At 32.1% G+C, this 13706-nt stretch overlaps 2 protein-coding genes and 1 pseudogene across 2 annotated transcripts; 1 reads left to right on the top strand and 2 right to left on the bottom strand.

The window, feature by feature from the left end:
• Nucleotides 1-2481: 2481 nt before the first annotated feature.
• LOC118062330 (putative CCR4-associated factor 1 homolog 8) lies at nucleotides 2482-3396 on the bottom strand. Its single transcript, XM_035076031.2, has 2 exons — nucleotides 3095-3396; nucleotides 2482-2977 (listed from the first exon to the last, which is right to left on the bottom strand). Exons 1-2 carry the CDS (start codon nucleotides 3394-3396, stop codon nucleotides 2482-2484), a joined length of 798 nt encoding a protein of 265 aa, XP_034931922.2.
• Nucleotides 3397-6423: 3027 nt separating this feature from the next.
• Nucleotides 6424-6855, bottom strand: LOC118062329 (translation initiation factor IF-1, chloroplastic). Its single transcript, XM_035076028.2, has one exon. It carries the CDS (start codon nucleotides 6853-6855, stop codon nucleotides 6424-6426), a length of 432 nt encoding a protein of 143 aa, XP_034931919.1.
• Nucleotides 6856-11039: 4184 nt separating this feature from the next.
• On the top strand, nucleotides 11040-13469 carry LOC118062323 (D-amino-acid transaminase, chloroplastic-like; annotated as a pseudogene).
• The last annotated feature ends 237 nt before the right edge of the window (nucleotides 13470-13706 follow it).

The raw sequence follows: 13706 nt of genomic DNA, 5'->3' as shown, positions 1-13706 counted from the left end.
TGCTTAGGTGGATAGATGCCTCTTTATAAAATTGAACGATCAAAATTTTGAAAGTTAATTATAAATTAGTCCATGTAGTTTATTTAAATAAATAAATTAGTAATAGCTTGTGTCTATTAAATTTTTTTAGCCCCTCCATCAATTCTCCATTAGTAAGAGCTTTTTCTCAAAGTTAACACGCTAAATTTGAACAATTTTATTTTAGCTCGAGGTCTACTAAACTTAAACCTAAACCTAAAGACATAAGATATTTGATTAAAGCATGAATACCCCTTTATTTATTTTCCTTAATAGAATGTAACAAGAGTGCTTGACTTACGAGCGGTGAAAATGAAAGATGTTAAAGTTTTTTGACTGATTTGAAATTCTAATAATTTATAGAATACTAAAATATTTTTTTATCATTGATTAATTAAAGTTTGGTATGAGCGCTAATATGGTGTAAGGTGATTTTCAAAAATATTTTTTAATTAAAATAATATTTTTTTATAAAATTTTATTTTATATTAGCACGTCAAAAAACATGTAAAAAATCAAAAAACATGTAAAAAGCATTAATTTCAACTTTTTTTAGACCATAGACCAAATTAGAAAGCATTTTAAAAGATAGAAATTATTATAATGTCATACGAACATGAATATGAATCCCAAGGAAGATTGTCATCATATTTTTTTTAATTTTACTAAACGTACTAAAATGCCTATGTTTTACTATAGCTACACTAGTTTTTTTTTTCTTTTTTTGTTCTCGATTTTTTTTTTTCAATTGCAATTTTTAATGGTCAACTTAATGAACAATTTGTCAAATTTTATTAAAAATTAAAAAAAAATAAGAAATAAAGGACCAAAGTGTAAAATAAAAGGAACAAAATGGACAATCTAAAATTCTTGGAAAAGGTTTTTTTAGTCCTCATAATTTCATTTTTCTTTCTCTACAATCCCTATATTTTTTATAATTTCAATTTTGATCTAAAAGTTTATTTTTGTTACATTTCAATCCCTAAATTAGAAAAAAAAAAAGACATGGCATTCTAGGAAAGAGAAAAATTTGTTAATTAAAATTGATTTTTCAGCACTAAACTGTTAATTTTAATGTAAATAACTTTTATTGGAGCGAGAGTAGTTTAATGATAATTGTTTTTGAACCTCAATATTACTAAAAAGTATATTAAAGCTAAGAAAAAAAAATTATCTAATTTGATTTTGTATTTTTATATATATATTTTTTGGGTTTTGAGCTTGATGAATTAATATTTAAATATTATGAAGGTGTTATTTATATATTTTTAAATAAAAATAAGTTCAAAAATAGATTCTCACGGCAAACAAATGCCCACCTTAATTTTCTAGCCATCTCACGGTGGACAAAATCTAGATAAAAAAAATGACAAGTTATTTTTAGATGACATCTCATCTGTCGTATTAAAAAAATAAAAAAGTCATCAACTCCTTATAGAAAAAGGCCCTCTCTTTTTTTTAGTCCTTCAAATTTTAGTACGACGTTAGGCTGCCATTTCACATACTGTCTCTTTCTCAAACTAGGAACCGTTTGCCTCTACGATTCAATCTGTGTTTGGCCAAATTTTAAATTTTTTTTTTTTACTAAAATTAAGTGTGATTTATACTTGTGTGATCGTTTTTGATGTGCTGATGTCAAAAATAATTTTAAAAAAATAAAAAAACATCATTGACATGTATTTCGGCATAAAAAATTATTTGAAAAACAACCACTACCACACTGTCAAACATGCTCTGGGGTGCTCCGTACCACATCATCATGCAATCTCTTATGTTCTTCTCCCTGACCTTTGACGACAGGAACTCTACTAATTTCACTGAAGTTTTAATTGACAGTACCGCAAACAAACCAGACTTGTAATTAATTCTGTTAAACCTTCCATTAAAAGTAGTTTTTGGAGATGGAAGCTGTAGCAACAGAAACAACTTTTATAGTGAGTTGATGCGTTATTAGATGCAGATGGCTGGAAGTGATCAACCGAGTTGAGGGGCTGATGCAGTTCAATTTACAGCAGGATCAACTTGGATGTTTATACAATATCTAAATGTGCAGGATGAGGATTTGAAGATGAACAGACAACAAACAGGATTGCAATGCCGACGAGAGCAAGGGTGTTGATGGCTTGGTGATGGGAGTCCATAACATATAGCTGAGGAGCCTTTATTGTTCTTGCTTTTACTTTCCTTTTGTGTGAATACTTATATGTGATCAATGGGAAAGATACAGTCATCAAAATGTGATGAAATCTGGGTCTCTTTTCTCTCGTGAATTTGCGTTTTGAAGTTGATTATTTAGGTTTATTTTATAATCTAATAATTTCTTTGAAAAAGGTATTGAGAAAGATAATAAAGGAAATGAACAAAAATACTTGCTTGAATAATCCTAATTACAGATGTTTATATATATTTGGAAATTAAGCATCTGTCCAATTACAAACAACAAATTCATACAAGAAAGATATCCTACAGGACATGACTAAAAGGTGGAGCAGCTTGCATGAAACCAGAACAATAGGGAGGAAAGCAATGCTGGAACGGTGCTGTAGTGCTGAAGCATGGAATAAAGTAGCGCCTATTGGTATTAGGCACAACAATCGGCTTGCAAATTCTAGCTGAGATGCCATACAAGCAGCCCATGCAAGGAGTCTCATGAATTTTGTATACCAACCTCATTTTTGAATACACACCCGTCAACAAAGAATCAGATCCTGCTTGATGTGTCCCACCAACTCTTTCCACGTTCAAGATTTTAGCAATGGCTGTCAAGCCTAACTCGCCACCACGTAATCCCTGGCAAAAGCGTGCCATATATTTGATATCCACCACGTCACCGAGCACAATACCAAGTAGAGATATAAAATCAGCTATGGAATTGGGCAATGGCCTGTTTGTCACTGCTCTCAATGTATGCAACAGATCATACAAGCCATGGAAGGTAACCCAACAAAGGTTTCGATGCCTGGCAACAACATGTGACAACAACTGTGCGAACATGTCGAAATCAATCTTATCTCTTCTCAACTTGTCAAAATCAATGTCATTGTCTTGCAAGAACTGTATGGATCAAGAGACAAACAAATCCTTTGACAGATCGAACCGCAAATTGAACTCCCAAGTACCCCCAATATTGCCACGTGCATCTGCAACGGTGATGCCAAATTGGATTAACCTTGATGGATCAACATTATGCCTCAAATCCTTGTAACGAGTCAAGTCAATGGCGTCTCTCGGAGTGTTCTGAAAGAAACCAGGAAACTCTGTATCAAATGAGACAACTGGAAATCTGAACAGGACAACATCCAATCTGAAAATCTCTTGCTGAAAATTATGTTTCCACACCGCAGTGATTTTGGCGGCAACCGCAGCTGCAGCAGCCATTCTTCTTTATTCACTCACGTTTCAAGATCTCAGGCAAAAAGCAACAGAAACAACAACAAAATTAACAGAGGAAATAAGTGATCGTTTTGTTGAAGAAGTGAAGAGTTGAATATTAGGGTTCGTTGCTTCTACATATACTACACTTCACCGGAGCCCGCGTGTCCGCATGGATTGGGGATTAACTAGTTTCCACCGACTTATAACAACCGTTTTACTTTTACAGTTAGCCGTGTCCTTATCGATTTTGGATTAATTAATTTACAATTTATCATTGTTTAGTTTTTTTTTTCTGTTTTTTCTATATATGGATTTTATTTTTTTTGTCACTTGGCAAATTAATAATATATATAACTAAAAAAAATCCATATTGTACTGTTATTGTAAGGAAATCATATGGAAGCTATAAGAGAATAGTGCAAAGGCTTCGAACTTTGAGGCATGGTTATAAGCCTGGCTAAATCTAAAATTCAGGTTTTGGATTTTGATCGGGTTATTGAATTAATTAGATCAATTTTTTTAAAAAATATATTAAAATGATGTAGTTTTAATAAAATAAATAAAAGTTAATTGGTTTGCAGTCAGGTTTTGCCGGGTTAACCCGTCGAGTCACACCTGATTTTTCATTTATTTGTTTTTTTTAATCAGGCTCGGTTTTAATCCTAAATCAATCGGGTATTGAATCGATCTACCAAACCGACTAAGTTTCAAAACTATGCTTTTAAATACAGAAAAACGATAACGATGTGGGTGTCCTTAAAATCATGAGATTTCAATAATTGGATGACAAATTGGGGTTTATGGAGGTTATTTAAACCGTTCCTGAATTCCCAGATCCTTATATTTGGGCTTTCCTCTTCTTTCTTTCTTTTTTTTTTTCTTTTTTTTTATTTTATTTGGACCTGTTTGTTCGGTAGTCTGGTGTGGAGAGACAATATAACTACTGAGGATAGTGATGTTATTTAACATGATTTGAAATTTCAAGTTGACTAAAAATATAAAGTGTAGCTTTTTAAAATACAAAGCGAAAACAAAAAAAAATAGGTTCCAGTGTGATTTTTTTTTTTTAATAATAATAATTCTAATTTAAAAACTTTACATTCACTGGAATAAACAAGAGACACTTAATAAGAAAATTAATTTTAGATTTGAAAAATATATATTTTGTTTTTATGCAAAATGATTTTTAAAAAAATCATTGTTCTATAATCAAATAAAAAAAATTAAAAGGCTGCATGTGACATCAGATTAAAGTATTTTTAATATATATATATATATATATATCTTAACTCAATATTTGATTTAGATTAATAAACTTATTATTATTTATTAACATATATAATTTTTAATTTATTTTATTAACGCACATATTAGCTTTATTTTACAACAAAAATTTATATTAATAAAAAAATTTCAAAATAACTTTATTTTCAGATTTAATACTAAAAATTTTCCTAGATATGAACATTTTATTTTTATGGTTAAATTTTTTTTTTATCCCAGCAGCATAGTAAATACATAATTAAAAAAAAAAAAGGACAGCAATGCATCTGTCATGATTAAAAAAAAATTGAGAAAATAGAAAAAAATAATAAAGAAAGGACAGTTTAACTTAATTTTTATGGAACAGCCTTAATGAAGTAGTTGTTTTTATCTTATAAATTTTTTAATTAGTTGGGTTTTCCAACTCAACAATATCAAATCTCAAACATTTTGCTATGAACTCAAGATCATTTCAGAACACAACACTAATAAAAATGAAGATTCAAATCTCCATAAGAACAACACCAAGTTTTATGGCCCAAAACTCGAAGGTTTGGGAATTGGGAGGACATGACAGAGTTGTCTCCCTCAATTCGACCACTTTTTTCACACAATTCACAAACTACCCATGAAAGAAAAAATCATGGAGTCTGCAAGTCGGTTGTGTTGTCCCTATATTTCAACCCATTTCTCTACCTCTTCCTAAACGTCCTTGCACATGCTTGAGAATGTCCTCAACTCCATTGGAGAACCAGATGAATAAGCTATTTCATATATAGAAAGAGAAGGAAGCTCGCAATACGTTACCAATTGCCTAAAGAAGGGCATGCATCCGAACTGTACAGAGAGCACTTGATCCCATTTAATTCTCTTTAAACAAAAAAAAACTAGCAACAGCAGAATCACAGCATCTCATATGATTTTGTTTTCAAGTGGCTACACAATCCTCGGAAGGAAGGGAACAAAGAAATGCTCGATCGATATGGTGCAAACCAAAACTTGTAGAATAAGTTTATCTGAAACCATCATCACTTTCAATTTTACTCCAAGTTCTCACCTCGATTTACAGTATAGTTCTGTCATTCTTTCTACTCCATGCACGGCCCATCATAGCAAGAACAGCAGAAAAATCACCATAAAAATATAGAAACGGCTTTGAAGATCAAGTCACACACCATCTTTCACTTTACTTCCACACTAAACGAAGCTATTCCAAAGTCCAAACAAAGGAAGCAGTGGCACAGTACAATAACCAGGTTCGGAGGCAAATCAGAGAGCTAGCAAGACACATTTCCTCAGAGCACTAATACTGACCATATTCAACAGTTTAACAATACTCCTCAAAGATGAGCATTACAATGCAGAACCATGCAGGGAATCTTAACAACGTATGAAAACAAAGCATTCATTACTAAACTCTGGTAATATTACAATCATCATTTGCCCTAGAAAGAGCTGTTCAAGGAGATAAAAGTGATGTTTATCACAGCAGCACACAAGCAAAATGCTGGTCATCGCTAAAACTCTCTCTTCATGTACTTGGATAAGTTGAACAAATCCAAGACAGAAACATTTAGATATTAATCCCCAGTTCACCCCACAATTCCAACCATTCTATGATTCCCCCCCGATTCCCCGAAGACAAAAAAAAAAAAAAAAAAAAAAACAACCATATAATAAGTTCATTTGCAATCATGAATGACAAAATTAATGAGACAAATTCAAATGTTTTCCACAACTTGCATAAGAGAAAAGGACACAGCCCCATCATTCACTAGTCGGATCTCTATTGCGGAGTCTATAAACAATACGTCCTCTACTCGAATCATAACGACTCACTTCAACCTTGACTCTATCTCCTGGCAAAATCCGAACAAAATTCTTGCGTATCCTACCAGAGATATAACCAATAATTAAATCTTCGTTGTCTAGGCGAACCCGAAACATACCATTAGGTAGTGATTCAGTGACAGAGCCTTCATGGGTCCATTTCTGTTCTCCAGTTGGATTGGCCTTTGCCTTGGTAGAAACAGGAAACCTTGAAATTGTTGGTGTTGTAGCAATAAGGCCAAAGGAGCGTGTCGTTTTGGTGAGTGATTGGCTGAAGAAGACTGTTGACGGAAAAAGATTGGTAGGTTTTGTTGAGAACCCAGTTGCAGTTAGAACATGAATTTGAGTTGCTGTTGTTGTTGAGGTCATTGTTTTTAGGGGGATCAGATTAGACAGTTTCAAGGAAAAAGTAGGGAACTTGAAAAGCCTGACCCTAGAAGAGAAAGGCAGTGTTTGTTTGTGATAAAAAGAAAGGTTATGCTATGATTTGGAGAGGATAAGGAGGAAGAGGAAGAGGAAAAAGAAAAGAGCACCTTCCACTTGGTCTTGCTCCTTTTATCAGTTTATTTTCCTGAACTTAGGTTCCAGAGGTTATCATGTTATACTCTGAATAAAAAGTTATGTAATTTAATTATCCAACAATTCATAATTCATGTTAATATATATATATATATATATATATATATAACATGAATTATGAATTGTTATATATATATATATATATATATATAACATTTTGATGGCAGTTAATCTCAAACTTCTTGACCTAATTCTTTATTTAATTTAAATTTTAAATTAAATTATTTAGTAGTTGTCCAACATGATATAATAGACTTGGTCATTTTAAAAACAAGTTAAATGAGTAGTGGAAAAACAATTCGGCTTTTAATAAAAAGTTTAAGATAATATAATTTTTTCAAAAAATATTGAGATAATAATTTATTGGATCAATTAGGGTTTCACGACTAACTAGTTAAACTCGCAACCTGAATCATAGATTTTACTAGGTTTAAAAAAAATAGATGAATTTTTTATTTAATTATGTGAAAGTAATGTTGAAATATTTATTATTTGAGACTATGATAATCTAATAGAAAATAAATCAAAATAAATTTTAAAATTTGATTTCTAATTAACTGAAGTTGACTAGCCCACCATGATCTTGGTCATGAGTTCCATTGAGTTCAAAAAAAATTTAATTTTTTTTTATTTAATTAAAAGCTAACAAAGATTGATATTTGCAAAACCAAACACTGAGCAAATGTTGAGCTAAGGGATGGACTTCACTAGGTTTAATAACTTTGTTCATTTTAAAACTACTTTTTATTTATTTGTATGAAAAAAATAGATACTCGTAAAATTAAGTATTAATAAAATATAAAGGTTTTTTTTTAACGCCGTGAAAAACCAATAAATATAAAAAAAAAACAAATTATATAGCCCAATTTAAAATTAACTAAATATTAAAAAATAAAATTATTAAAAAAATCAACAAAAAATCAATCAAGACTTAATTTTGAAAGATAAATTTTTTTAAAAAAAGTTAGGTCAAAGGCATGGTTGGCCTATCATGCTTGGATCTTTAAAAATAAAAAGGATAGGCGCAATACACTTATTTGTGACTTCTTTTAATGTTTTTTTAAGGCTGGCTTTTTATTTTTATTTTTTATTTAAAAATAAAAGGATAGTAAGCGACATGTCACTTGTTGTTTCAAATAATGACTATAAAATGATGCGACCGACTCTAAAAGGTAAAAAATTCAATTTTCACCTTAAAATTCAATTTTCACCTTTATTCCATTTGAAAACATATAAAAACCATTATAGGACCTTAAAAAAATCCATTTCTACTATTAAATCACAATCTCATCAGCTAAAAAGTAAATGATCAACCCGATTCAAAAATATCTTCGAGATCGGATCTACTTTTTTAATTTTTAGTAAAAAAAAAATATATATTCAAATAGAGTTTGTTTGAGATCAACAACAATGAGTTTTGTCTTGAAAAATAGTTGTTTGTCAACATTCTTTTTTTTTTTCACCATAATCTGACTCTTAACTATAATTTTTTATTATAATTATGAAGAAACCACGGTTTGGAAGATTATTTGCAATTTGGATAGGTTGAGTCGGTAAATCAGTGGGAGAAGGAACCATGGGAGGGGAGAGACTACTTGCAATTTTGATAGGTTGAGCTGGCAAATCAGTGGGAGAAGGACCAAACCGAAATTTATAAAATAGTAAGAGGGTATAACTGTAGTTTATCCTTTCTATATAAATCTCCGCCGGCAAATTTTATACACTAGCACTGACTTTTCCTTTGGAATCCGTTCTAGTCGCCAGCACTGCACTTTAAAACACTAATCATCACCAGGGGCGGAACGAGGGGGGGCAAGCAGGGGCCCGGGCCCCCCCTAAAATATTCCGCCCCTGTATAATATATAGATCAGAGTGGTAAATCGCTATGGTCATTTCGTTGAATAATAGGTGAAGCACATGCTTGACCTCAAACTTCACCGTGATCAAGTTGGCCTCATATCAGAATTAAATACAGCCAGCTGATGCACGGATTAATTAATGCTCAAATCTACGGATTAACGCACTTACTATATATATATATATATATATATATATATATATATATAATATATATATTATATATATTAGGTAATTAAGTGTGGATGAGGTTTTTTTATTCTACAAAAGTAAGTTTTTTTATTGTAATTAAGTGTGATTTTCAATTTGATTATTTTTTAAAAATTAATTTATATACCCTAAATATAAAATCCTGTAAATATAAATTCATTACTTTGCATAATAAATTTTGCAGTCGGTCAAAAACAAAAACATAAATATAAATCATAAGTAAAATTTTTCAAAGAAAAAATTGAAGTAGAGCCATCAATTAATTTATTTTTTATTAAACAAAATAAGGTAACTTAAATTTAAAATCTATTTTTATTTTGTTTTGAGATGTTTGTTAATAATTTGATGAGGTTTTTTTATATAATTTTATCATTTTGCTTTATTTTTTTCTTAGATATGCTAATTTTACCAATTGTTTTTAATTCTTGTTATAGTGTTTTTTTAAATTAATTAGATATTTTCATTGGTTTGTTTTATATTATACTTTGATTTTTTTTTATGTTTTGTTTTTAGCAGAATCACCAAAATTATCAATTTTTTTCTCATGATATATATTTTGATTTTAGGTTGAACCAATGAACAAAATAAGAAGAATTTGATTTTTTTTTTCAAAAAAAATATTGATAACTCGCAGCCTAGTGAACCAACTCAAATGTGTAATGTTTAAAGTTATGATTGAGCAACTCCAATGCACCTCAGTTTTACAAAGAACCCACGTTGATTAGTGAGAATAGTTATTTTTGTTTTATTTCAAAGTTTATCAAATATAAATAAATGCTTCGTTTTAGCTAATGTTTCTTATATACTTTGTATGTTATATATTTGATAGATATAAAGACCAACATTAAAGTGATAAATATATTATGAAGATGAAATTAACTTCGTTGCTTTGACTCAATTTGATATTTCTTCAAACTTTTTACCTTATACAAAGATCATTATATATTTATAATAAATTATTTAAATTAAAACTAAATTATACAAGTTTTTATAACTCATGTAAAATAAATATTATATTTTATTATATTAATTATGCCCCCTTAATAAATAATTCTAGCTCCGCCCCTGATCATCACCACCATCAACCTACGATCAAGCCGCAGTTTGAAGAAACTCTCTCACTAGTTTGGGGTCGCATGGCTTCTCTTTCAACTTCTCTGCCAAAAACCCAGTTTTCAACACCCAAATACTAGCATAAATCTGCCTGATCACTTTCATAATTCGTGTCTTGTACCGAGAAATCTTTCATTTTCAAAGACTTGGGTTGATTTCACAACATGGGTTGTTTGGGAAAGTGAAGATTGCTACGATGCTCTCATCAAGCTGAAGCTTTGGTTGGTAAGTTGTGTTCTTTGAAAATTCAACCAGTCACCATGCCATGTGATCCTTTACTGGCTTCCTTAGATTTCAATTTTCTACTCTACAAAATCATAGAATGTAAAGACTAGTGAGAAATTTAATACTAATGTATTTCCCTTTGCGGTGACAGATTCTAATACTTCAAATCTCTGATGTTCCAATCCTAACCTTCTCAGAGGTTCGTCTTCTCTCTCTCCTCTATCGATCTCTCTCTCTCTCTCTCTTAAAAATAAACGGTTCACTGTACTTTACTGCTAAATAAGAGTAGATTTTTAAATTGTGCTATGGAGAGAGATTGGTGAAAATTGATTAGTCCTTAAAGCGATGCTATAAATAGTGAATAAAAAGTTGCATAGCTTTGTTGATCTGGGCTTAATTTGGTGTTAGTGGAGGACATTTCTGTTTTATATTAAAGATTAAAAGTCAAGATGTATTCCTTAATTGCTTAGAAACTTTTTTTGGTCTGATTCCATTTTGGTGCAATGGGAGAAGGGGAAGGCTTGGTTAAATGCCATTATATATATGTTTTTCTGAAGGCTTTATTGAAAGGCTAAAGAAAAACCGAGAAAATCAGAAAGGAAAGCAGCAATTCTTGGCCATGTACTCTAGCATTTTTGGAGGAATAACAACAGATGCATCAGCCATGGTGATACCTTTGGATGACCACATGGTCCACAGGGGACATGGTGTCTTTGATACTGCTGCAATAGTAGATGGGTTGGTATAATTTACTTTGCAGATGGATTACCTTTTCTTCTTGAATAGTCTAATACTATTATAGACAATTCGAAGTTTTTTTTGTTATTCATAAGTAGGAATGGTATTATGCTGTTTGCATCCATTGAACTACCAAGACCTGTAAACGAATTTCATGTTTCTAAGTCTATTGGTTATACTACCAATGCTCCAAAAGCTCAAATAGCAAAGCACAGGCATAATATTATGTTTAAGTTTATAAGGATTCAATGTGACAATGTCTTACAGTTACAGTATAAACAGTTCTTGGCTCCACTAATTCAACTCTTGATTCTATTGTATCTGTCAAGCTTGATTCACATTTTAAATGGTTGCAAGCTCTTGAAGTTTTGCAGGAACGGTACAATTCCAAGTTCTTTAATATTCCTTTAAAATGCTTGATTTTGTGCAACCGTACAATTTCCAAGTTTTGCATTTTTAAACCTCATTGTATTTCAAGTATATTATCTTACCTCCTGTTTCATATGATTCTTCGAACATTTTCTGCAATGCATATGATGGAAACAATCATCATCTAAATTTCAAGGACAGGAAAATTAAAACTGCTTTGGCAGCTGAAAAAAGGAAAACAATGCGGTAATTTATATAGTTGATGAATCATTGATATTTCCATTTGAACAAGTATTCCTCACTTAGCTTTCAATCAAGTATTAATTGCTAATCAAGATCCCTCATCTGTTACACATCTCAGGCACTTATATGAATTTGACCAACACCTTGATCGTATATTAAGGTCAGCATCCTTGGCCAAAATCAATCTCCCTTTTGATAGGGAAAATATAAGGAGAATACTCATAACAAACAGTGAGTGCTTCAAAGTGCAAGACAGGATCACTAAGATACTGGCTCTCGGCAGGACCTGGTGATTTCCAACTATCTCCATCTGACTGCCATCAGCCAGCTCTTTTATGCCATTTGTAATCCAAGATCAGTCTCCACGTGATTCAAGAGGCATCAAACTTGGGTAGTAACTTCATCAGTCCCAATAAAACCCCCGCAATTTGCCACCGTGAAAAGTGTAAATTACCTTCCCAATGCACTTTCAAAGATGGAAGCAGAAGAGAATGATTGCATATGCATCTATTTGGCTGGATAATGATGGATTTTCGTTGCTGAAGGGCCCAGCATGAATGTAGCATTTGTTACCAAGGAAAAAGACCTTCTGATGCCCGCCTTTGACAAAATTTTGAGTGGGTGCACGGCTAAGAGAGTACACGTTTTGACTACTAGCAAAGAGGGATTGGTAAAGGAGGGTAAACTCCATGGAATAAAAGATTGATGATAGTGACCGTAGAGGAAAGGAAAGAAAAGCAGATGAGATGATGCTTATTGGCAGTGGAGTAACTTGTTCGCCCTGTGGTTGCAGTGGGACAATCAGGAGTCATTGGTGATGGTAAGAAACTTCTCTGCAATAAAACTATGCATCCTTCAAGCTGAAATTTTTACATGCAAGGATGATGCTAGGTTTGATATTGAGCCAACATGGTTTTTCAGAACCTTACAAAATTGATCGAAATTTTTTCTTTTCTTGCTTCTCTTCAATTCAGAGTACAAAGCAAGGGTACTTTCCATTAAATCAATAGGATGCCATCGATTGGGGGTGGCTCTTTAGCCATGATGAAAGTACGTGCATGACTGTTTTCTTGTTGCTGAGTTTTCTTTTTGTATGGCCGAAACTTTGGTACATCCACAGTACCATAAATCTTCCACTGGAGGCCCCTTTCGAAGCTCACAAATGCTAAATTCACAGAAGCACATTACTGGAAAACTTTGGTACATGATTGTACTATATCTTTCTCCCTCTTTGCCACTGCCTTGCCCACTTATTTTTCACTCCAAGTGCGCTGCATTTCATTCTATCCCTTATGCAAGCCATTTTCCTAAAATTTATATTTCGGTTGGAACCTTATCGTATTTGAAAAACAATGCAGTTGGAAACTTAATCGTTTTCCTAAAATTTATATTTTTGGCATGCATATCATTTGTAGGCAAAGAAGGACCCATAACTCGGGCTCTCTTGGCTCTTATACTAGAGGACATGAAATCAGGCCCCCCTGCAGTCCGAGTTCCGGTCCCTTGACTCGTTTATTTCTTCCTTTCTTTGGCGCTGCAAAGTGGGACTTCAACGACAAAATACTACTGCTTTCCTTTCACAGGCTTTGGAGCTTGATGTAGGAGCTACATATTTTCTGTCTGCAAGCCAAACCTATCTTCTGTAACAAAATAAAATTGTATTAGAATTGCTTATTCAGTGCTCACCATCTCCAGTGAGAGAGTGAAACATCTGATGTAGCTGTATAGTTTGGTGGATCCAGCAGCTCAAAAATTCGAAAACTGCAATTTACAGTCAACTTCATTTACATTTCAAAAGAAATACACCCATATCTTCCCTCTTTCCTTGTTATGTATCAAAGAAGGTAAAGGGTACATTATGGCATGCCAGTGCTAAGGTTTTCTTT

This window comes from Populus alba, chromosome 18 (assembly GCF_005239225.2).
Source record: "Populus alba chromosome 18, ASM523922v2, whole genome shotgun sequence".
NCBI lineage: Eukaryota > Viridiplantae > Streptophyta > Magnoliopsida > Malpighiales > Salicaceae > Populus > Populus alba.
This window is presented reverse-complemented; position numbering and strand designations above follow the sequence as displayed.